This window comes from Stegostoma tigrinum, chromosome 12 (genome assembly GCF_030684315.1).
Source record: "Stegostoma tigrinum isolate sSteTig4 chromosome 12, sSteTig4.hap1, whole genome shotgun sequence".
Taxonomy (NCBI): domain Eukaryota; kingdom Metazoa; phylum Chordata; class Chondrichthyes; order Orectolobiformes; family Stegostomatidae; genus Stegostoma; species Stegostoma tigrinum.
Genome location: NC_081365.1, coordinates 77,057,583 through 77,080,842, shown reverse-complemented (window position 1 = coordinate 77,080,842; position 23,260 = coordinate 77,057,583). Strand labels below are relative to the sequence as shown.

General features: G+C 46.3%; 1 protein-coding gene across 1 annotated transcript in view; it reads right to left on the bottom strand.

Moving 5' to 3' along the window:
• Window positions 1-11,060: 11,060 nt before the first annotated feature.
• LOC125457098 (uncharacterized) overlaps window positions 11,061-23,260 on the bottom strand; it is a 43,297-nt gene continuing 31,097 nt past the window's right edge. The window contains exons 8-10 of the mRNA XM_059650047.1: window positions 19,260-19,496; window positions 17,816-18,232; window positions 11,061-12,330 (exon numbers count right to left, since the gene is read on the bottom strand). Coding sequence (XP_059506030.1) covers window positions 11,444-12,330; window positions 17,816-18,232; window positions 19,260-19,496 — 1,541 coding nt within the window. The 3' untranslated portion in view covers window positions 11,061-11,443. The remainder of the gene's footprint in view (window positions 12,331-17,815; window positions 18,233-19,259; window positions 19,497-23,260) is intronic.

Here is a 23,260-nt window from a genome sequence, read left to right as displayed (position 1 = left end):
TCTTGCAGGTGATGGTAATCCGATGTATCTGCTGCCCTTGTCCTTCTAGATGGAAATGGTCATGAGTTTGGAAGGTGCTGTTGGAGGAAACTAAATGAGTTTTGGCAGTGTAATGTGTACACGGTACACACTGCTGCTACACAGCATGGGTGATGAAGGCAATGAATGTTTGTGGATATGGTGCTGATAGAGTGCTGCATTTCTCTATCACTTCCCCCCAACTTCTTACAAGGAAAGGTTGAGAGAGCTAGAGCTTTTCTCTTTAGAAGACGAAGGATGAGAGATGCTTTAATAGAGGTGTACAAAATGATCAGAGGTATCAATAGAGTGGATAGCCAGAGACTCTTTCCTACGGTGGAGTTACCTATTACAAGGGGGCATAGTTTTAAAGTGAGTGGAGGCAGATATAGGGGACATGTCAGAGGTAGGTTCTTTACTCAGAGAGTGGTAGGGATGTGGAATGCATTGCCGGAGAGGGTAGAGGGGTTGGCCTCATAGGAGCACTTAAGTGGCTATTAGATAGGCATATGGATGATAGTGTAAGGTAGGGGTGGAGGTTAGATAGGCCTTAGGTTTAGGGTAATGGTTCGGCACAGTATTGTGGGCCAAAGGGCCTGAACTGCGCTGTGCTGTTCTATGTACAAACTTACTTATTTGTGAATGGCATTTCTTTACTCTCCACAACATCCTTCCGCACAACCTAAACAATGAGATAGCCATAGATACAAGTGTAAAATGACTACATTTGCCTTTGTACTAGCCACTCACCATTTAAGGAATATCTGAGAGATGGGTTCTAACGGCTGTGGTTGGAAGCTGACTATTGGGAAGTGCATTGAAAGAACTGAGCAGAATCTAATAGCTCACTGGGTATGAAAGCAATCCAGAGAAAGCAAAGGCCAGGGAATGGTCTAACAAATGCAGCAGTCATTACCTTGCTGGAGTGGGAGTCCTGGTTTGCACCAGATGATGTTAAAACAGAATTGACCACTGTATGTAGATCATCCAGTCACTACTTGGAAGGTTGCCAATGAAGTTAACATTAAAGAAGTATTTTGTTTTAAATGAGGATGATGACTTCAGCTTGTACAAGGGGGCATAGCTACAAATTGAGGGGTGATAGATTTAAGACAGATGTCAGAGACAGGTTTTTTACTCAGAGAGTGGTAAGGGCGTGGAATGCCCTGCCTGCCAATGTAGTTAACTCAGCCACTTTAGAGGCATTTAAACAGTCCTTGCATAAGCATATGGATAATGATGGGATAGTGTGGGGGGGGGGGTCCTTAGATTAGTTCACAGGTTGGCGCAACATCGAGGGCCGAAGGGCCTGTACTGCGCTGTATTGTTCATTGTTCTATGTGACCAAATTGCCATCATGAGTGTATTACTCAAGAAAGCTGGAACTTGGGGCTCAGGGGTTAGCACAGCACCACCAACCCAGGTTTAATCCCACCCTCGGGTGGCTGTCTGTGTGGAGTTTGCACATTCTCCCTGTGTCTGCGTGGGTTTCCTCCAAGTGCTCCAGTTTCCTCCCACAGTCCAAAGATGTGCAGGCTAGGTGGATTGGCCATGCTAAATTGCCCGTAGCGACCAGGGATGTTTAGGTTAGGTGGGTTAGACATGGGGAAAGAGTCTGGATAGGATGTTCTTTTGGAGGGGCAGTGTGGACTAGTTGGGCTGAATGGCTTGTTTCCACAATGTCGGGATTCTGAGATAAACAAGAAAATCATGTGCCTAGTTGGCTCATAACTGTTAGAGGAAACTTGTTAGAATTATCATCAAGGATAAAGTAACTAAGCCAGTGAACCAGGAGGACTGATCAGAGACTGCATGGATTTACAAAGAGTAACTAGTAACAAATAAATAAATTGACACCACGTTTAATTGATTCGGACCACTGGATGACATTTGATAAGCTATCTCACACGAGGCTTTAATAAAAAATAGAATACATGGAATTGGAGTCTGCCTATTAATATGGGTGTGGAATTGATTAAAAGGTAAATGATAGTGTGGCTAATTGAGTGCATGCTCAGAATGGTGGTGGTATTTCCCAGTGATTTGTACATGGCACCTTTTCATTTGTTCTTTCTTGTATACTACTGACAGAGCCACATGTTCAAGTTGCTGGTGATACATTTGGTAGGATAGTAAATATTGTAGATGGAAACAGAAAGTTCCAAAGAGACATTTACAGATTAAGTAAGATAACAAAGTGTGAAGCTGGATGAACACAGCAGGCCAAGCAGCATCTCAGGAGCACAAAAGCTGACGTTTCGGCCTAGACCCTTCATCATCGGTCTAGGCCTGAAACGTCAGCTTTTGTGCTCCTGAGATACTGCTTGGCCTGCTGTGTTCATCCAGCTTCACACTTTGTTAATAAAATGTGAGGCTGGATGAACACAGCAGGCCAAGCAGCATCTCAGGAGCACAAAAGCTGATGTTTCGGGCCTGGACCCTTCATCAGAGAGGGGGATGGGGAGAGGGAACTGGAATAAATAGGGAGAGAGGGGGAGGCGGACCGAAGATGGAGAGTAAAGAAGATAGGTGGAGAGAGTATAGGTGGGGAGGTAGGGAGGGGATAAGTCAGTCCAGGGAAGACGGACAGGTCAAGGAGGTGGGATGAGGTTAGTATGTAGATGGGGGTGCGGCTTGGGGTGGGAGGAAGGGATGGGTGAGAGGAAGAACCGGTTAGGGAGGCAGAGACAGGTTGGACTGGTTTTGGGATGCAGTGGGTGGGGGGGAAGAGCTGGGCTGGTTGTGTGGTGCAGTGGGGGGAGGGGACGAACTGGGCTGGTTTAGGGGTGCAGTAGGGGAAGGGGAGATTTTGAAACTGGTGAAGTCCACATTGATACCATTAGGCTGCAGGGTTCCCAGGCGGAATATGAGTTGCTGTTCCTGCAACCTTCGGGTGGCATCATTATGGCAGTGCAGGAGGCCCATGATGGACATGTCATCAAGAGAATGGGAGGGGGAGTGGAAATGGTTTGCGACTGGGAGGTGCAGTTGTTTGTTGCGAACTGAGCGGAGGTGTTCTGCAAAGCGGTCCCCAAGCCTCCGCTTGGTTTCCCCAATGTAGAGGAAGCCGCACCGGGTACAGTGGATGCAGTATACCACATTGGCAGATGTGCAGGTGAACCTCTGCTTAATGTGGAATGTCATCTTGGGGCCTGGGATAGGGGTGAGGGAGGAGGTGTGGGGGCAAGTGTAGCATTTCCTGCAGTTGCAGGGGAAGGTGCCGGGTGTGGTGGGGTTGGAGGGCAGTGTGGAGCGAACAAGGGAGTCACGGAGAGAGTGGTTTCTCCGGAAAGCAGACAGGGGTGGGGATGGAAAAATGTCTTGGGTGGTGGGGTCGGATTGTAAATGGCGGAAGTGTCGGAGGATGATGCGTTGTATCCGGAGGTTGGTAGGGTGGTGTGTGAGAACGAGGGGGATCCTCTTAGGGCGGTTGTGGCGGGGGCGGGGTGTGAGGGATGTGTTGCGGGAAATACGGGAGACGCGGTCAAGGGCGTTCTCGATCACTGTGGGGGGAAAGTTGCGGTCCTTCAAGAACTTGGACATCTGGGATGTGCGGGAGTGAAATGTCTTATCGTGGGAGCAGATGCGGCGGAGGCGGAGGAATTGGGAATATGGGATGGAATTTTTGCAGGAGGGTGGGTGGGAGGAGGTGTATTCTAGGTAGCTGTGGGAGTCGGTGGGCTTGAAATGGACATCAGTTACAAGCTGGTTGCCTGAGATGGAGACTGAGAGGTCCAGGAAGGTGAGGGATGTGCTGGAGATGGCCCAGGTGAACTGAAGGTTGGGGTGGAAGGTGTTGGTGAAGTGGATGAACTGTTCGAGCTCCTCTGGGGAGCAAGAGGCGGCGCCGATACAGTCATCAATGTACCGGAGGAAGAGGTGGGGTTTGGGGCCTGTGTAGGTGCGGAAGAGGGATGTTCCACGTAGCCTACAAAGAGGCAGGCATAGCTGGGGCCCATGCGGGTGCCCATGGCCACCCCCTTGGTCTGTAGGAAGTGGGAGGAGTCAAAAGAGAAGTTGTTGAGTGTGAGGACGAGCTCAGCTAGGCGGATGAGAGTGTCGGTGGAGGGGGACTGGTCGGGCCTGCGGGACAGGAAGAAGCGGAGGTCCTTGAGGCCATCTCCATGCGGAATGCAGGTGTACAGGGACTGGACGTCCATGGTGAATATGAGGCGTTGGGGGCCAGGGAATTGGAAGTCCTGGAGGAGGCGGAGGGCGTGGGTGGTGTCACGGACGTAGGTGGGGAGTTCCTGGACCAAAGGGGAGAAAATGGAGTCCAGATAGGTGGAGATGAGTTCAGTGGGGCAGGAGCAGGCTGAGACGATGGGTCGACCAGGGTAGGCAGGTTTGTGGATTTTGGGAAGGAGATAGAAACGGGCCGTGCGGGGTTGGGGAACAATGAGGTTGGAGGCTGTGGGTAGGAGGTCCCCTGAGGTGATGAGGTCGTGAATGGTGTTGGAGACGATGGTTTGGTGCTCGGGTGTGGGGTCATGATCGAGGAGGCGGTAGGAGGTGGTGTCGGAGAGTTGGCGTCTGGCCTCGGCGATGTAGAGGTCAGTGCGCCATACTACCACTGCGCCACCCTTGTCTGCGGGTTTGATGGTGAGGTTGGGGTTGGAGCGGAGGGAGCGGAGGGCTGCCCGTTCTGCGGGGGAGAGGTTGGAGTGGGTGAGAGGGGTGGAGAGGTTGAGGCGGTTAATGTCTCGACGGCAGTTGGAGATGAAGAGGTCGAGGGAGGGTAGGAGGCCTGGGGGTGGTGTCCCGGAGGAGGACTTGTGTTGGAAGCGGGTGAAGGGGTCAGTGGAAGGAGGGTTAGGTTCCCGGTTGAAGAAGTAGGCATGGAGGCGAAGACGGCGGAAAAACTGCTCTATGTCCAACCGTGACTGGTATTCGTTGATGTGTGGTTGTAGGGGGACAAAGGTGAGCCCCTTGCTAAGGACTGACCGTTCGTCCTCAGTCAGTGGGAGGTCTGGGGGGATGGTGAAGATGCGGCAGGGCTCAGTGTGGCTGTCTTCTCTGGGGTTGCTGGCTGTGGAGGTTGTGGGCGGAGCGATGAAGTCGTCGGCCGTGGGCGGGGTTTCACGCCGTCGGCCGTGGGCGGGGTTCCGTTGGTGGTTGGAGGATCGGGGTGGGCGGCAGCAGCTGCGGTGAGGGTGGTGTGTGGGGTGTTGTCAGTCCTTAGCAAGGGGCTCACCTTTGTCTCCCTACAACCACACATCAACGAATACCAGTCACGGTTGGACATAGAGCAGTTTTTCCGCCGTCTTCGCCTCCATGCCTACTTCTTCAACCGGGAACCTAACCCTCCTTCCACTGACCCCTTCACCCGCTTCCAACACAAGTCCTCCTCCTGGACACCACCCCCAGGCCTCCTACCCTCCCTCGACCTCTTCATCTCCAACTGCCGTCGAGACATTAACCGCCTCAACCTCTCCAACCCTCTCACCCACTCCAACCTCTCCCCCGCAGAACGGGCAGCCCTCCGCTCCCTCCGCTCCAACCCCAACCTCACCATCAAACCCGCAGACAAGGCTGGCGCAGTGGTAGTATGGCGCACTGACCTCTACATCGCCGAGGCCAAACGCCAACTCTCCGACACCACCTCCTACCGCCCCCTCGATCATGACCCCACACCCGAGCACCAAACCATCATCTCCAACACCATTCATGACCTCATCACCTCAGGGGACCTCCCACCCACAGCCTCCAACCTCATTGTTCCCCAACCCTGCACGGCCCGTTTCTATCTCCTTCCCAAAATCCACAAACCTGCCTGCCCTGGTCGACCCATCGTCTCAGCCTGCTCCTGCCCCACTGAACTCATCTCCACCTATCTGGACTCCATTTTCTCCCCTTTGGTCCAGGAACTCCCCACCTACGTCCGTGACACCACCCACGCCCTCCGCCTCCTCCAGGACTTCCAATTCCCTGGCCCCCAACACCTCATATTCACCATGGACGTCCAGTCCCTATACACCTGCATTCCGCATGGAGATGGCCTCAAGGCCCTCCGCTTCTTCCTGTCCCGCAGGCCCGACCAGTCCCCCTCCACCGACACTCTCATCCGCCTAGCTGAACTCGTCCTCACACTCAACAACTTCTCTTTTGACTCCTCCCACTTCCTACAGACTAAGATGGTGGCCATGGGCACCCGCATGGGCCCCAGCTATGCCTGCCTCTTTGTAGGTTACGTGGAACAGTCCCTCTTCCGCACCTACACAGGCCCCAAACCCCACCTCTTCCTCCGGTACATTGATGACTGTATCGGCGCCGCCTCTTGCTCCCCAGAGGAGCTCGAACAGTTCATCCACTTCACCAACACCTTCCACCCCAACCTTCAGTTCACCTGGGCCATCTCCAGCACATCCCTCACCTTCCTGGACCTCTCAGTCTCCATCTCAGGCAACCAGCTTGTAACTGATGTCCATTTCAAGCCCACCGACTCCCACAGCTACCTAGAATACACCTCCTCCCACCCACCCTCCTGCAAAAATTCCATCCCCTATTCCCAATTCCTCCGCCTCCGCCGCATCTGCTCCCACGATAAGACATTCCACTCCCGCACATCCCAGATGTCCAAGTTCTTTAAGGACCGCAACTTTCCCCCCACAGTGATCGAGAACGCCCTTGACCGCATCTCCCGTATTTCCCGCAACACATCCCTCACACCCTGCCCCCGCCACAACCGCCCTAAGAGGATCCCCCTCGTTCTCACACACCACCCTACCAACCTCCGGATACAACGCATCATCCTCCGACACTTCCGCCATTTACAATCCGACCCCACCACCCAAGACATTTTTCCATCCCCACCCCTGTCTGCTTTCCGGAGAGACCACTCTCTCCGTGACTCCCTTGTTCGCTCCACACTGCCCTCCAACCCCACCACACCCGGCACCTTCCCCTGCAACTGCAGGAAATGCTACACTTGCCTCCACACCTCCTCCCTCACCCCTATCCCAGGCCCCAAGATGACATTCCACATTAAGCAGAGGTTCACCTGCACATCTGCCAATGTGGTATACTGCATCCACTGTACCCGGTGCGGCTTCCTCTACATTGGGGAAACCAAGCGGAGGCTTGGGGACCGCTTTGCAGAACACCTCCGCTCAGTTCGCAACAAACAACTGCACCTCCCAGTCGCAAACCATTTCCACTCCCCCTCCCATTCTCTAGAATGACATGTCCATCATGGGCCTCCTGCACTGCCACAATGATGCCACCCGAAGGTAGCAGGAACAGCAACTCATATTCCGCCTGGGAACCCTGCAGCCTAATGGTATCAATGTGGACTTCACCAGTTTCAAAATCTCCCCTTCCCCTACTGCACCCCTAAACCAGCCCAGTTCGTCCCCTCCCCCCACTGCACCACACAACCAGCCCAGCTCTTCCCCCCCACCCACCCACTGCATCCCAAAACCAGTCCAACCTGTCTCTGCCCCTCTAACTGGTTCTTCCTCTCACCCATCCCTTCCTCCCACCCCCAAGCCGCACCCCCATCTACCTACTAACCTCATCCCACCTCCTTGACCTGTCCGTCTTCCCTGGACTGACCTATCCCCTCCCTACCTCCCCACCTATACTCTCTCCACCTATCTTCTTTACTCTCCATCTTCGGTCCGCCTCCCCCTCTCTCCCTATTTATTCCAGTTCCCTCTCCCCATCCCCCTCTCTGATGAAGGGTCCAGGCCTGAAACGTCAGCTTTTGTGCTCCTGAGATGCTGCTTGGCCTGCTGTGTTCATCCAGCCTCACATTTTATTATCTTGGAATTCTCCAGCATCTGCAGTTCCCATTATGTCTTCACACTTTGTTATCTTGGATTCTCCAGCATCTGCAGTTCCCATTATCACTTTTACAGATTAAGTAATTGGACAAAGCTAAGGTAGATGCAATTCAATACAGGAAGTGTAAGTCCATCCACTTGAAACCTAAGAAAAAGATGAAGTTTTTAAAAAATATATTCCCAAAGCAGTTACTGTGGATGAGGGGAGATTTAGGGTCCATGGACAGTATTCACTAAAGACTTGTAGTACAAAAAAAAATTAAAATGCAAATAGAATGTCAGCCTTTATCTCAAAGAGCCTGTTGCCAAAACAGTAGATATTCTGTATAAAATTCCAATTTAGGGTGACATACTAAGCAGAATGGTAGCCTCTGAGTTAGACGGTTATGAATTTAATTTCCCATTTTCAGAGCTTAAAGACTAACATCAAAAACTGACACTCCAATAAAGTGCCAAGAGAACGCAGCATTGTTAGGGAGTGTTTTTTTCAGATGAGATGAGGCAACGGTGACATGGTGGTAATGTCACTGGACTAGAAATACGGCGTTCCAGGTTAATACTCTGGGGTCATGGGTTGAAATTCCATCTCAGCAGCTGGTGGGAGTTAAATTCAATCAATACGTTTGGAATATAAAGCTAGTCTTAATGACAAATGTCATTAGTTGTTGCAAAAACCCATCTGCTCATTAATGACATTTAACAAAAGAAATAAGCCATATTTGTTTGGTCTGGCCTACTCCAGACCCACAGCAATGTATTTGACTTTTAATTGTCCTCTGAAATGCTCCCGCAAGATGCTCAGTCCAATAAAGAAAAAAAGGAAGAGGGTTATGCAAAACCTTATCTGTCCCTCTGGACATAATAGATTGCCTGGCACTATTTCAAAGAAGTGGGGTTCATTTATTGTCGTGGCCAATATTCACCTGCCAAACACCACCATTAAAAAAAACTGGCATTTTTCATCATTGTGTACTGGACCTTACTGTATTGAAATTGGCTGCTGTAGTCTCCCTATTACAAACAAAGTAGCACCTCAAAAAGTATTTCATCGGCTTTAAAGTGCTTTAGGATTTCCTGAAATTGCGAAAGGTACTTTATAAAGTCATTTCTTTTAATTCTGGGTACCAAATCTCAGGAAGGGAGATCAGCCTTGAAAAAGCTGCAGCACAGATTTATACAAATGATACCAGGCCAAAAGGGCTTAAGTATAAAGATTGGTTGGGAATCGTGAAATAAACTTGTGTCACTACAGTATTAAGGGATAGTCTGACATGTTTTAGGTGGTTAAAGAAGGATCCATTTCCCCTAAAGAGGCAATTCAGAATGAGGGGGCATAACCTTAAAATGAGCTAGGCTATTTGTGAGTCATTGAGTCATAGAGCATAGAGGAGCCTTTTGGCCCGTCACCAATCTTTTTACACTAATCCTCAACAAAAACAAAATTACTGGAAAAACTCAGCAGGTCTGGCAGCATCTGTGAAGGAAAAAACAGTTAATGTTTCGGGTCTGGTGACCCTTCCTCAGAACTGTGTGTGCATGTGTGTGTGTGAGACAGAGTAAACAATAGGTGGAAGTACAACCTAAAAAGAGATTTAAAACATTTGGACAAACAAAGAAGCGGTTAGAGGTCAGTCTGAGAGAACAAGTAGTCGCTAATGGGGAATATTAGTGGCTGACAATGGGTTGTGTGTAGCAGCTCTGTGATGACAAGGTCTGGTGTATGGTGGTTGGCAAAAGCATGGAGAAAGGTGCTGAAGCCCTAAAATTATTGATGTGGAAGTGCCAGTGTGGAATTTGGGCGGACAAGGTCAGAACTCTCACGACACCAGATTATTGTCCAACAGGTTTATTTGAAATCACAAGCTTTTGGAATGCTGCTCCTTCATCAGGTGAAGTGAAGAAAAGCACGCAGGCACAGAATTTATAGGCAGAGAGATCAAAAGGCAGAGAGAGCAAAAGATTGTACAACTGGTGTAATAAATGGAGTGTCGACAGGATGAATTATAAGTCTCTGCGGGTGATCTAAAGCGTCAGACTGTGTGACATAAGTGTCAACAGCCGAACAGCATGTGAAGGGATGACTATAATCTGATTAATTGAGGCAGCAGATAATTACAAAAAAATTAAGAATAAGATGGTGCCAGAGACAAACTGAATGGCTGGAATAAAATGATGATAGGTATAAGAGTCATATGCCGAAGGTTTAACCAAAATAACAAATAATCCAAAATTGTACGAACTAATTAAGGTAGAGTGATCAGTGCAGTGCTTTCCGTGTTTGAGTGTCAGCCTGCATTGTGTGCTCCAGTTTCTGAGCTGAGTCTTGAAATCACAACCTTCCATCTCAGAAGTAAGAAAGGCTGACATTTGTGGTGTGTAATAATTTACTTTATATAATGGAGAGGGTTCAGAAAAGAGTTACCAGGATGTTGCCAGGAACTGAAAATTTGAGTTATAAAAATAGTCTGGCTAGGCTTGGACTTTTTTCTCAGGAGCATAGGAGATTGAGGGGCAATCTTACTGAAGTTTATAAAGTCATACGGGGCATAGATAAGGTGAATGATAAAGATTTTTTCTCTAGAGTGGGAATTCAAAACGAGGGGGCATATTTTTAAGGTGAGAGGAGAAAGAATTTAAAAAGGACATTGTGCAGAACGTTTTTACACAGAGTGGTTCATGTGTAAGATGAACTGCCAGAAAAAGTCGTGGATGTGATTAACTGTTACAACATTTAAACATCTGGATAAGTTCACGAATAGGAAATGTTTGGAGTGAAATGAACCAAGTGCAGGCAGGTGGGACTAGTTTAATTTAGGAACATGGTCAATGTGGACTGGTTGGACTGAATGGTTGGTTTGTTTCTGAGATATGTGACTCTATGGTTCATGTCTAGTTATATATCCAATTAAATATTCTGCACTAATTTTTTCAATGAAATAATCATAAAGAATTCTATTGTTAGAACATTCACAAAAAAGTTGCAATCACTGCAGCTAGTCCTGCAATAATGTACTAGTCATAAATTTTCAGCAATATTTATTCTTATAAGAAAATATATTTGAACATCCAATTACACTAACAGTTGACAATAATGTATAAAGCACAAGTTACAATAAACAGGAATGTCAAATTTGACAATTTCTAGAAATAGATCAGATTTTTAAAAGAATTCTAACTTAGATATGATATTACCTTCGGTGTCAAACAACCCATTGCAAATATCAGGGATCTACATTTCAGCACTCTTTAATTGGCAAGTTAGAGCTGAAACAAGTTCAAAGTCCTGTGCAGATCAGAAAGTGAGGGTAAAGCAGAAATGGGGGTGGAAGTTATAGTCGTTAGAGTACAGACTGAAGCCATTTGGCCCAAAGTGTGCATACTGGACAGTTCTATTTCCCACCTATATCATCATAGCATTGGTAACTTTCCAACTGCAGGCCTGGTTATTTATTCAACAAAACCAGTAGCCAAAGGTTTGGTTAAGTGGCTGAATGCCTACTTCTAAATGATGTAACAGGCAGGAATTTAGCACAAGGTCACACTGAAAGGCTGCTCATCAGACAATACCCCAACCTGACAAACTCCATTTCACTGTCCACCAACCTGCAATCAATGAAGAGGGTTTTATGGCAATTCATAGGTCAATGAATATCTGCATCGCTTTCTACTGATGCAGTTATTGTGTCATCCTTGTAAAGGAGCCTAATTTCACACTTTGTACTCCATGAGTTGATAAGGAAGCAACAGTTTCCTGTTTCTGCAGTACCATCAGAACTCTGAACAATCTTCTTCGCAATTTCCCTCAAACCTCCATCAGAATTATCCCGGAGCCACGTTGCGCCAGCCTGTTTGGCAATCACTGCACCGGCTTTCTCGGCTTCCTGTTGCAAACTGGCGGATATGTGTGACAGCTTGTAGGTGAGTGGCCGATTGCATTGAAAGTACTGACCATCCCTGTAACCTCTGCAATGAAGCCAGACCAAAAAGGAAGCATGATCAGAGGTAGAAAACTGGAAAACCTGCTCTACACCTTGGTCAATCATCACGGGACCCCACACACTATGCACACTGTGAAACTTTGCACCACATTGATACATGTGAACCTCTTCGAAAACAAACTGAAAACAGTGTGCGTCATTAGCCTTTAGGTATTCAGCTAAGGAAATGAAGCTGTCATTATGAAGCATCAGAAACAGTGGCTCATTGTAGAAAATAGGATCAAACTCAACTAGTGACAGAAGCCGTGTCTTCATACAAGAGTCAAAGGAATTGTGCCCAAAGTCTTTGGTAGCCAAAATCCTTCTGATTTCCTTTCCAATATCCTGTTTGTCTAAGTCTCTTCTGTGCTTTGATGTCACCTCATTGCAGTGGTAGTCCTGGAGCCACTGAAGAATTTGAGCAGTTTTCAGACAAAGCTGTGTAAATTCTCCAGCTACCAGCTCCCGGTTTCCAAAGATTATTCTTTCCTTACTTGCCAACACTACAGATTTGGGTTCCATTACTTTCTGAATGATTCTTGCTGGAAGTCCTAGGGAAAAAAAGGATATGGAGTGAAATCTTGGATAACAAAATACAAAACTGAGTGGAGTTTGCACGTTCTCCCTATATCTGTGTGGGTTTCCTCCGGGTGCTCCAGTTTCCTCCCACAGTCCAAAGATGTGCAGGCTACATGGGTTGGCATTGAAATCATTTCCCATAGTGTCTAGGGTGGGAAATGCAGGGATAGGGTAGGGAGTGGGTCTGGGTGGGATGCTCTTCAGAGGGGACGGTGTGGACTTGATGGGCCAAATGGCTGCTTCTACACAGGAGGAATTCAATTATGTGATTAAAACTACTATCACAATTAATGATTTGTTCATTAATCTGTGCAATGATTGCTCAGAGTTTCATTCTGGCTATGAACAGAATTCTGGGTGAGCTATTACATTCCTGCTCACTATCTCCCATCTTGCATACTGCTGGTAGATGAAAAGAGATATAACAACTTGCATTTGAAAAGCACCTTTAATATGAAACATTCTAAGGAGCTTCACAGGAACTTAGCAAATTAAATTTGACACTGCCACAAAAGAGTTCGATTATGTCATCACCAGAAAGACATTTTCCATAGGATGCACAGAACCTCTACGATTTGGAAACAGGCCATTTGGCTCATTGAGCCCATACTAAAAGTATCCCACCCAGACCCATCCCCCTATCCTATCCCTGTAACCCTACATTTCCCATGGCTAATACATCTAATCTACACATCCCTGAACACGATGGGTAATTTAGCATGGCCATTTCACCTGACTTGCAGACGAAACCAAAGCACCCAGTGTAAATCCACACAGACATGGGGAGAAGGTGCAAAACTCCACACTGTTGCTTGAGGGTGGAATCAAACCCAGGTCCCTGGCACTGTGAGGCCCTAAATTTTAATTTTAAATGAACAAAGAGAGTTGAAGAGGTTTAGGGAGGGAGTTCCATAGTTTAGTGAGTTACTGGAGCTGGAGAAGGTTAGAGAAAAGACATGGATGGGCAAGGGTTTATGGAACATGAAAACTGGAAGCGTGGCCAAGAGAGAATTAGAAGAATCAATTTTCTATGTACTTAAGGCACATATAAGGGCTAGCAGCAGATATGCGAATAAAGGGGAGGAGACAGTTTAGAGATGATGTGGGTCAAAAGCTCAGCTCACACCCAGATGGAACATAATGACTAATTACAGACAGCCTCAGATGTAGCTACACAAAGGAACTTTGGGAAATGAAGACATCAGCTTTGGACTTGCTCATTAAACAGAAAAGGCTACTCATCAAGTATTTTGTGGTAGTGCTAGCAGTCTGATGCTCTAGAGACAGTACAGGAGTCAATAGAATCATAAAATCCATACAGTGCAGAAAGAGACCTTTTGCCCCATCAAGTCTGCACTGACCTATGGAAGAGTATCTCACCCAGACCCACACTAATTCCCGTAAACCCACACTTGCCGTGGCCAATCCACTGAACCTACACATCCCTGGACACTATGGACAGTTAAACTTGGCCAATCCACCTAACCTGCACATCTCTGGACTGTGGAGGGAAACCAGAGCACCCAGAGGAAACCGACGCAGACACGGGGAGAATGTGCAAACTACACACAGACAGTTACTGGAGGCTGGAATTGAACCCAAATTCCTGGTCTTATAGGGCAGCAGTGCTAACCACTAAGCCTAGATGTCATCAACTTACAGCAGAGAACAAAGCCATTCAGTCTACTGTCTTTGCGTTCAGAGTAAACTAGCCACCCGTTCTGATCCCACCTTCCAGCACCTGATCTGTAGCCTTGCAGATTACAATGCTTTGAATGCTTCATAGAGTCATACAGAATGGAAACAAACCCTTTGCTCTAACTCATCCTCACTGACCAGAACATTCCAATCTGACCTAGTGTCCCATTTGCCAGCATTTGGCCCATATCCCTTGAAACTCTTCCTATTCACATACCTATCCAGATGCCTTTTAAATGCTGTAATTGTACCTATCTCTACCATGCAGGCACACACCACCACACTGCGTGAAAAAGTTACCACTCAAGTCCTTTTTAAATCTTACCTTCTCACCTTAAACCTACGCTGTCTATTTCAGACTCCCCACCCACTCTAGGGAAAAGACCTTAGCTAGTCACCCTATCCATGCCCCTCTTATTTTTATAAACCTCTATAAGGTCACCCCTCAATCTTGGATGCTCCAGGGAAAATAGTGCCAGTCTATCCAGCCTCTCCCTTTAACTCAAAACCTCCAGTCCCTGCAACATCCTTGTAAATGTTTTCCACACCCTCTCAAGTTTAAAAACATCATTCCCTCACTCTTGGCTGTTGGTGATACAAATATCTTAGCAAGGGGTCCAGCAATCTCTTCCCTAGCTACCCACAAAGTTCTGGGAAACACCTGATCAGGTCCCAGAAAGTTTAGTACATTTTAAGATCTCCAGCACCTTCTCTTCTGTAATATGAACTCTTTTCGAGGCTTCACTATTTATTTCCCCAAATTCCCTAATCCTTTTTAAATGAGTTGAAGTTTTCTGCCTCAATCACTAAACTGGGCAGTGAATTCCAGACACCCACCATTCTCTGGATGAACCGATTTTTTTTTTCCTCATGTCCCTCTAAACCCTTCTGTCAATCTTCTGTGTCTCCTGGTAATTGAGAAACCGGTATTCCTGTTGTACGCTATCCAAGCTGCTCATTATTTTGTACTTTGATCACAGTTTACAGAGCTGTAGCGGTTCCCACCCTCTTATAGGGTTCTGAGACACGGACTGTCTACAGCAGACTCCTCAGCTGCTGCAGCAGTACCATCAATTCTGCCTGTGCAAAATCCTCCGAATCTACTGGGAAGAAAGACACAATAACACCAATGTCCTTGACCAGACCAACATCCCCAGCATTACGGCACTATCACCCACGATTGGTGATAATGTGCTGGGCACATCATCTGAAGGGCTGATAGCAGACGGTCCACTCCCAGCTTTGAAACAGCAGGTGAACCCCAGGTAGACAGAGGAAGCACTTCAGGGAAACCCTCAAGACCTCACTGGTGAAGTGAAGTGTGCCATTCCCAGACACCTGGGAATCGCTGACCCAAGACCATCCAAAGCAGAGGAGGAGCATCTGGGAAGGCATAGAGAACCTCGAGACAGTAGCTGTCAGGAGAAGGTAGAATCCAGGCAAAAACAGCAAAAGGAGCGCACTGCCACATCAACGGCCGCTCAACCTCTGCCCATGACCACCTTCTGCCTGCAGTATTGCACCAGACTGTGCTGGCACCTATAGCCTTGCCCTGAGAATGGAAGAGGGCCATCGTGGTTGGCAAGGGAGCGCCAACGATGATGATTTGTTCTTGATTAAGACACCATTTAATCTCTTGTATTCTAAGGGGAAAATAAATAACTCTAACCTAACCAATCTTTCTCATAGCTGCAATTTTCAAACTCTGGAAGTTTACTGGTAAAACTTCTCTATTCTTTGTACAGCAATTATGTCTTTTCTGTAAAATGGTGGTCAGAACTGAACACAGAATTTGAGCGGTGGCATAATAACTGTCTCATAGTTTCAGCATCACTTCCATGCTCTTGTACTCAATACCTCACCACATGACTTCTTTACCACCTTATTTACCTGACCTGCCACCTAAGGACATGCACTTCAAGATTTCTCACTTCCTCCATCCCTCTCAATATCCTACTGTTTATTGCACATTCGCTTGCTTTGCCATCCCTAAATACATAAATTTGCTATTCTCTGGATTGATTTGCATTTGCCAATTTTCCTCACACTCAACCAAAGAGCTGATGTCATCCTGCAGTTGAGAACTATCCTCAACCACCCGGGCAATTTTTATGTCATCTGCAAATTTCCCAATCATGTCTCCTACCATTCTGCCTAAATCATTTAGTAAGGGGCCTAAAACTGAGCCCAGTGGAACAACTCAAAACTGCTTTCCATTTGTAAAAACATACAGCAATGATTACAGAGATAGTAGGAACTGCCAATACTGGAGAATCTGAGATAACAAGGTGTGAAGCTGGATAAACACAGCAGGCCAAGCAGCATCAGAGGAGCAGGAAAGTTGACGTTTCGAGTCGAGACCCTTCTTCAGACCCTTTTTCTGAAGAAAGGTCTCGACTCGAAACGTCGACATTCCTGCTCCTCTGATGCTGCCTGGCCTGCTGTGTTCATCCAGCTTCACACTGTGTCATCAACGATCACCCTCTTGTTTTCCTGTCACTGAGCCACTTTTGGAATGACCTTGCCACAATTCCACTGTATCCCAAGACCTTTAAGTTTTCAGACCAGATTGCCATGTGGGATGTAGAGGCAGCCTGGTGACTCTGATTTACACTGCTGCCTCGCAGTGCCAGGGACTCAGGTTTGATTCTGGCCCCTGGCGACTATCCGTGTGCAGTTGTACATTGTTCCCAAGTCTGCGTGGGTTTTCTCCAGGTGCTCCAGTTTCCTCCCTCAGTCCAAAATGAGCAAGTGAGGTGGAATGGCTATGCTAAATTGCCCATAGTTTCTAGTGATGTGCAGGCTAGGTGGATTAGCCATGGAAAATGCAGGGTTACAAAGAGAGAATAAGGGGGTGGGTCTTGGTGGGATGCTGTAAGGAGGGTCAGCGTGGACTCGATGGGCTGAATGGCCTGCTTCCACACTAGGAATTCTATGATGATTCAAGTGCCTTACTGAAATCGATGTAGACAACACACTATCCCTATCGGACTTCCTTGTTACTACTTCAAGGAAATTATGTCAAGTTAATAAGACACGACTTTCCCTTAACAAAATCATGCTGACTATCTCTGATTAATCTGTGCTTTTCCATGCAACAGTTAATCTGATCTCTCTATTAATTCCAGTAATTTGCACACTACTGAGGTCAGACTGATCGGTGTCTAATTATTTGGCCCATCCCTTGCAGCATTTTTGGATAACAGTACAATGTTTGTACACCTCCACACCTCTGGTTCTTTGCCTGTATCCAGTAAGGATGAAAAACGATCCTCAGAGCATCTGCTATTTCCTGCCTGGCTTCCTTTAACAACCTGGGTTACAACTCAACCAGCCTTCAAGGAGGTCCCACCCTCCAATACTTGCCTTCTCGTTATATGTATTTTATCTGCTACTTCAAACTCCTCCTCTTTAACTCGAAAATCTGCATCACCTGCTTCATTTATGAAGATAGACCAAATACTCATTATGATCCTGGCCCACATTTTGTACATCCATGCTTAAGTTACCAAGTACAATTCTGATAGAATCATGGAATCCCGACAGTGCAGAAAGAGGCCATCGGCCTATTGAGTCTGATTAGTTTATGCTCTGATCTTTTGGCTCAGTGCTAACCTTTTGACAAAAAGTGCTACGTTGAGATATGGATGATTAATGACACTGGACTACTAGAAAGAATGAAATATAACCTGTGGTTTGATAAGAGGTATGTTGAAGGTACTTCCTGAAGAGAGCTTTTGGAAGGTACATGCTCATTACCTTTGAAGCTGGTAACGCGCCTGACTGCTCGCTGTTGGCACTGATAAACACCTCTCCGTACAGGAACAGCATCAAACTCCAATGTGTCCAAGTGAGGGAAAAGGTCTCTGATAAGCTGAGCAATAAATGGGATACTTCTGCAGAGGTTTTCCTCCATTCCTTCCATCCATAGCTCACTGAGTTCCTTGAGAACTGTAACATCCACAGAGCCATTCCTTTCCAGTCTCTGAAGACATCCCAAAATATTCAGAGTTGATACCTCAGAAGCATCTTCTTCAGCCTCAGCCAGGCAGTCCCTCAGAATGAAAAGACAGATGTTGCTGAACTGCTGTGGGAATTTTTCTCTGTGATAGTTACTATCGAGGCCGCTTTGAAGAAGCTTCAACAACAATTTTGCTCGTCGTGACAGCAATAAACCTGAGGAGGAGAACAAAGAACAGTGTGAGTCAATCACACTCCGAACAAAAGTTTGCCAGCATTTATAATGCATCGCAAAGTACAAATGCTTTAGTGAAATAAAACCCTTGTAATGTTTGTGCCTTCTGAGAATGTCCAATACTTACAACAGCAAGGCAGAATATTATTTAAATGGTGATATGTTGGGAGGTGTGGATGTGGCAAGAGATCCCTAGATGTCCTAATTACACCAATGAATGAAAGTAAACAGGCAGGTACAACAAGCAATTAAGAGGGTAAATAGTATTCTGGCCTTCAATGCAAACGATTTTGAGTTCAGAAATAGGGATGTCTTGCTGCAATTATACAAGGCCTGGTGAGACAATACCTGGAGTATTGCTTGCAGTTATGGTCTGCATACCTAAGAAAGGATATAGTCCTCATTGAGGTAGTGCAGCAGAGTTTCACAACGTAATACTGGGGATGGGCAGGCCTGAACAATGAAGAGAGCTTGGTTTGACCGGGCCTATACTCACTAGAGTTTAGAAGGATGAGAGGGAATCTCACTGAAATGATGCACAGGGGATATTTTTCTCTGTTTGGAAATTCTCAAACCACAGAACACCGTCTCAGAATATGGGGTAGACCAGATGAAGAAACAGTTCTTGACTCAGGGTATTGAACCTGTAGAATTCTCAGGCGACGTTGGTTTTGGCTAAAATTTATCCTTCAATCAACATTACAGAGACAGAATATCTGGTCATTTATCCAGTTTCTGTTTGTGGGAGTTTGCCATGCTCAAATTGATGTTTCTAACATAATAACAGTGACTACTTTTCAAAAGCTCTTTGGTGCTGTGAAGTATTTTTGGACAGGGTGGTTGCTGTAGGGAATAAGACACAATAAACATGCAACTTTGCCTTTTCTTTTTACTGATGCTTACACTCCAGGCACGGCATTCAACAACAACAGAAAACATGAACCACGCGCACATGTTGTAAAACACAGACTTTTCAAAATCTACACAATTATGCACATCTTATCTTACGATATCTATTAGCAGTAGCCATCCTTTGCCTTAGTCTCTCTGCATCATTGGTTTTTTCCATGAAAACATGGATCACTGCAGCAAGCTGATGAAAATCTTCGGCACTTTCAAGCTCAAAGAGGCAGTCCTGGACAACTTTCCGTGGTAGTCCCAGTAATAGGCCAAATTCACAAACATTTAATGACATGCCCCTGCCATTTTCCAACTGGAGCAATGTCAGCGCCTCTCCAACGAGCTCTAAGTGAAAGAAACAGCAACATATTGTGTCAGAATAAGGGTGCATTAGCTCAGAGATAGCAAGAACTGCAGATGCTGGAGTCTGAGACAACACAGTGTGGAGATGGAGGAACACATCAGAAGAGCAGGAAAGTTGGCTTTTCAGGTTGGGACCCTTCTTCAGTAAATGGGGAGGGGGAAAGGAGCTCAAATAAATAGAGAGGAGGGGTGGGGCTGGGGAAGGTAGGTCGGATGGTGATAGGTGGGTGCAGGTAGGGAGTGGTAGGGATGGGTCAGTGGGATGGATTGGGCAGAAAGGTGGGAGCAAAGATGGACAGGTTGTGTCAAGTCAAGAAGGTGGGGATGTGAGGGAGGGTTAGACATAGGATGAAGTTGAAAGCGGGGAGAGTTTAAAACTGGTGAATTCCACGTTTAGGCCATCAGGCTGTAGGCTCCTGAGGAGGAATATGAGATGTTGCTCCTCCAGTTTGCATGTGGTGTCATTTTGACACTGTAGGATGGCCAGGATGAACATATCACCCAGAGAGTGGGAGGGGGAGTTAATATGGCTGGCGACTGGAAGGTATTGTCATTTGTTGCGTACAGAATGCAGACGCTCTATGAAACAGTCTCTGAGTCTATGCTCGGTCTCACCGATGTAGGGGAGGCAACATTGGGAGCAGCGGATACAGTAGATCAAGTTGGCGGATGTACAGATGAACCCTGTCTGATATGAAAGGTTTGCTTTGAGACTTGATTGGAGGTGAGGGGGGAGATATGGGGCAGGTGTAGCACTTCCTGCGATTGCAGGGAAAGATGCTGGGGCTGGTGGGGTTAGTGGGGAGCGTGGAGCAGAGCGTGAAGTGAGCGGTCACTACAAAAGGCAGACAGGGGTGGGGAGGGAAATATAGAATCATTGAATCCTTACAGTGGTAACAGGCCCTTCGGCCCAACAAGTCCATACCAAACCTCACAGCATCCCACCCAGATCCATTCCCCTGTATTCCACCTAATCTACACATCCCTGAACACTATGGACAATTTAGCTTGGCAAATTCAGCTGACCAGCCCAGCTCAGCCCCACCCCTCCTCTCTCTATTTATTTCCCAGCTCCCTTCCCATTTCTGAAGAAGGGTCCCAATCCAAAAAGTCAACTTTCCTGCTCCTCTGCTGCCTGGCTGCCATGTTCCTCCAGCTCCACACTCTTATCTGCATTAGCTCAGATCTGGGTTTGAACTTAACCATAAGAAAAAGTGCTGGCTGAAATTGCTGGCTGTCTGAATCCCATGTGATAAAGTCACAATGTGAAGATGGAAAGCGTTTATGTCACCCAAATCCATTAACTATTGGCACTAGTTAGGCAGCCTAATTCGTATATACCACAAGACATACTGGTCACACCCCAGGTTGGACTGACTTCTTTTACTCCATCACCCAGTTCTCAGGTTATTAATTATGCATGTGTAAGGAGCTTGGTGATTCTTGTGATGTAGGTTGGAAGGAGTTCTTGTAGCCCCAGAACCTTTAGGGGTCAAAGCTTCAGGCAACATACTGAAAGGCACTTGGACACCCGACCATTCTCAGCAGGGGCATTTCTTGGGCTCTCAGAATAGACGCTGCACCTAAACGTTTTGGCCCTTCCTCCTCAGCCTGCCATCTTTGGTGAGACAGACTTCCAACCGTGGCCCATGCCATGACCAATTCCATCAGATTTCACTCATGTCATGGCATAGACAAACGTTTCCCAAAGAGGACAATGGAGCAACTACTCATTCCAAAGATCAAAAAGAAATCTAATCTGTCACAAATGTGCTTCTTATGTATAGTTGGCTTTCTGAACGCATGTATTTCTTGTCATGAGAAATTAGCGTGGGCGGGATAAATACTTTGTTCTGCTAACAGATGGATGATTTGAATTTTATGTTGCACTTTGATTTGATGGTCAGATCAACTTTTTCTTCAGTTATGTTCATTGTAGAAAGAAAGGGGAAATTGAGTCTGGGGAAATACCGCATGAAAGCGGTTGGGGAAGTCTTAGTGATTAAAGATGAAATTACATTATGATGAGAGGATATAATCAGATGTAACCAAACAGTGGAAACTTTATGGATAGAATTAAGAAACAGACAATATATAAGACTGTATTATAGGCTTGAAAACAGGCTTCTTGGGAGCATTAGTAAAGTGATCAGCAGTATAAATGCAGACATTGGAAAAAACTTGTAGCAAAGGAAGAATGTTTTTAATGGGAGAATTTAACTTTCAGATAGATGGGATGAGTACAGTTTGTGTTAGAAAGGTGTTGAGTTTTTTTGCATTTGCCTGGAATTGACTTCTGAATGAGTATACAGACAGTCCTCATGTTGTGAACAGGTTCCATTCCTGATTCTGTTTGCAAATCAATTTGTATGCAAGTTGGAAACAATGCAGGACAATAGAAAATAATCTCTCGTAAGTACGAGAAAACATTCATATGTCGGACCTTTAAAATTAATATTAAGGCACGTATATGGGATTGCATTTGTAAAAACAGGCGTTGTTAGTTGGATGTTTGTAAATCAGGGATCCCCTGCATTCTAGAACCCATGAGGGACATGCCAAATAGATTCGGTGAATAATAACTAGATTTATTAATGGCCTAATGTATGTGAATATTTATCAAATAGCAATCACAGTGTGGTCAAATGCAATGTAGCGTTTGAAAAGCTACAAAGACTGTATATTTAATTATGACTGACTTCAATGGGACGATTTAGTTAAATAGGTTACATCTTTAAAAAAAATGCTGGATCAGAGAATGTTCAAAAAGGTATTTAACGTGGGCCAGAATTAATTTGTACCCCAAAGGGAAAGAATCTCTATTTGCCAGGAGAAACAGCCATAAATGACTAAAGAAGAAATTGTTAACATGAAAGTAAAAGAGGAGAAAAAAAAAGGCAAAATTATAGCACAGAGCCTAGCGAATGGGAAATTTACAAACAGCAATAAAGGGTGACAAAACAGAAAAGAAACTTGCAAACGTTAGCAAAATCAACAGAATTATATTCAGAAAAAATGGAGGTAGTGAGGAGCAATGTGGAACTCTGACAAGTGGTTATAATGGTATTGTCAATGACATGAAGGAAATGGTTGACATTTTGAGTAACTAATTCACCTCTGCATTTACACGAAAGGAAACACTGACATGATGGATATTTCAAGGAAATCAATATTACCAAAATTAACGTATGTGACAATAATATGAAGCAAATCATGAAACTGAAGACTGACAAATCAGAGGAATGGGTGACTTGAAGATAATAAAATGTGAGGCTGGATGAACACAGCAGGCCAAGCAGCATCTCAGGAGCACAAAAGCTGACGTTTCGGGCCTAGACCATTCATCAGAGAGGGGGATGGGGGGAGGGAACTGGAATAAATAGGGAGAGAGGGGGAGGCGGACCGAAGATGGAGAGTAAAGAAGATAGGTGGAGAGGGTGTAGGTCAGTCCAGGGAAGACGGACAGGTCAAGGAGGTGGGATGAGGTTAGTAGGTAGCTGGGGGTGCGGCTTGGGGTGGGAGGAAGGGATGGGTGAGAGGAAGAACCGGTTAGGGAGGCAGAGACAGGTTGGACTGGTTTTGGGATGCAGTGGGTGGGGGGGAAGAGCTGGGCTGGTTGTGTGGTGCAGTGGGGGGAGGGGATGAACTGGGCTGGTTTAGGGATGCAGTGGGGGAAGGGGAGATTTTGAAACTGGTGAAGTCCACATTGGTACCATATGGCTGCAGGGTTCCCAGGCGGAATATGA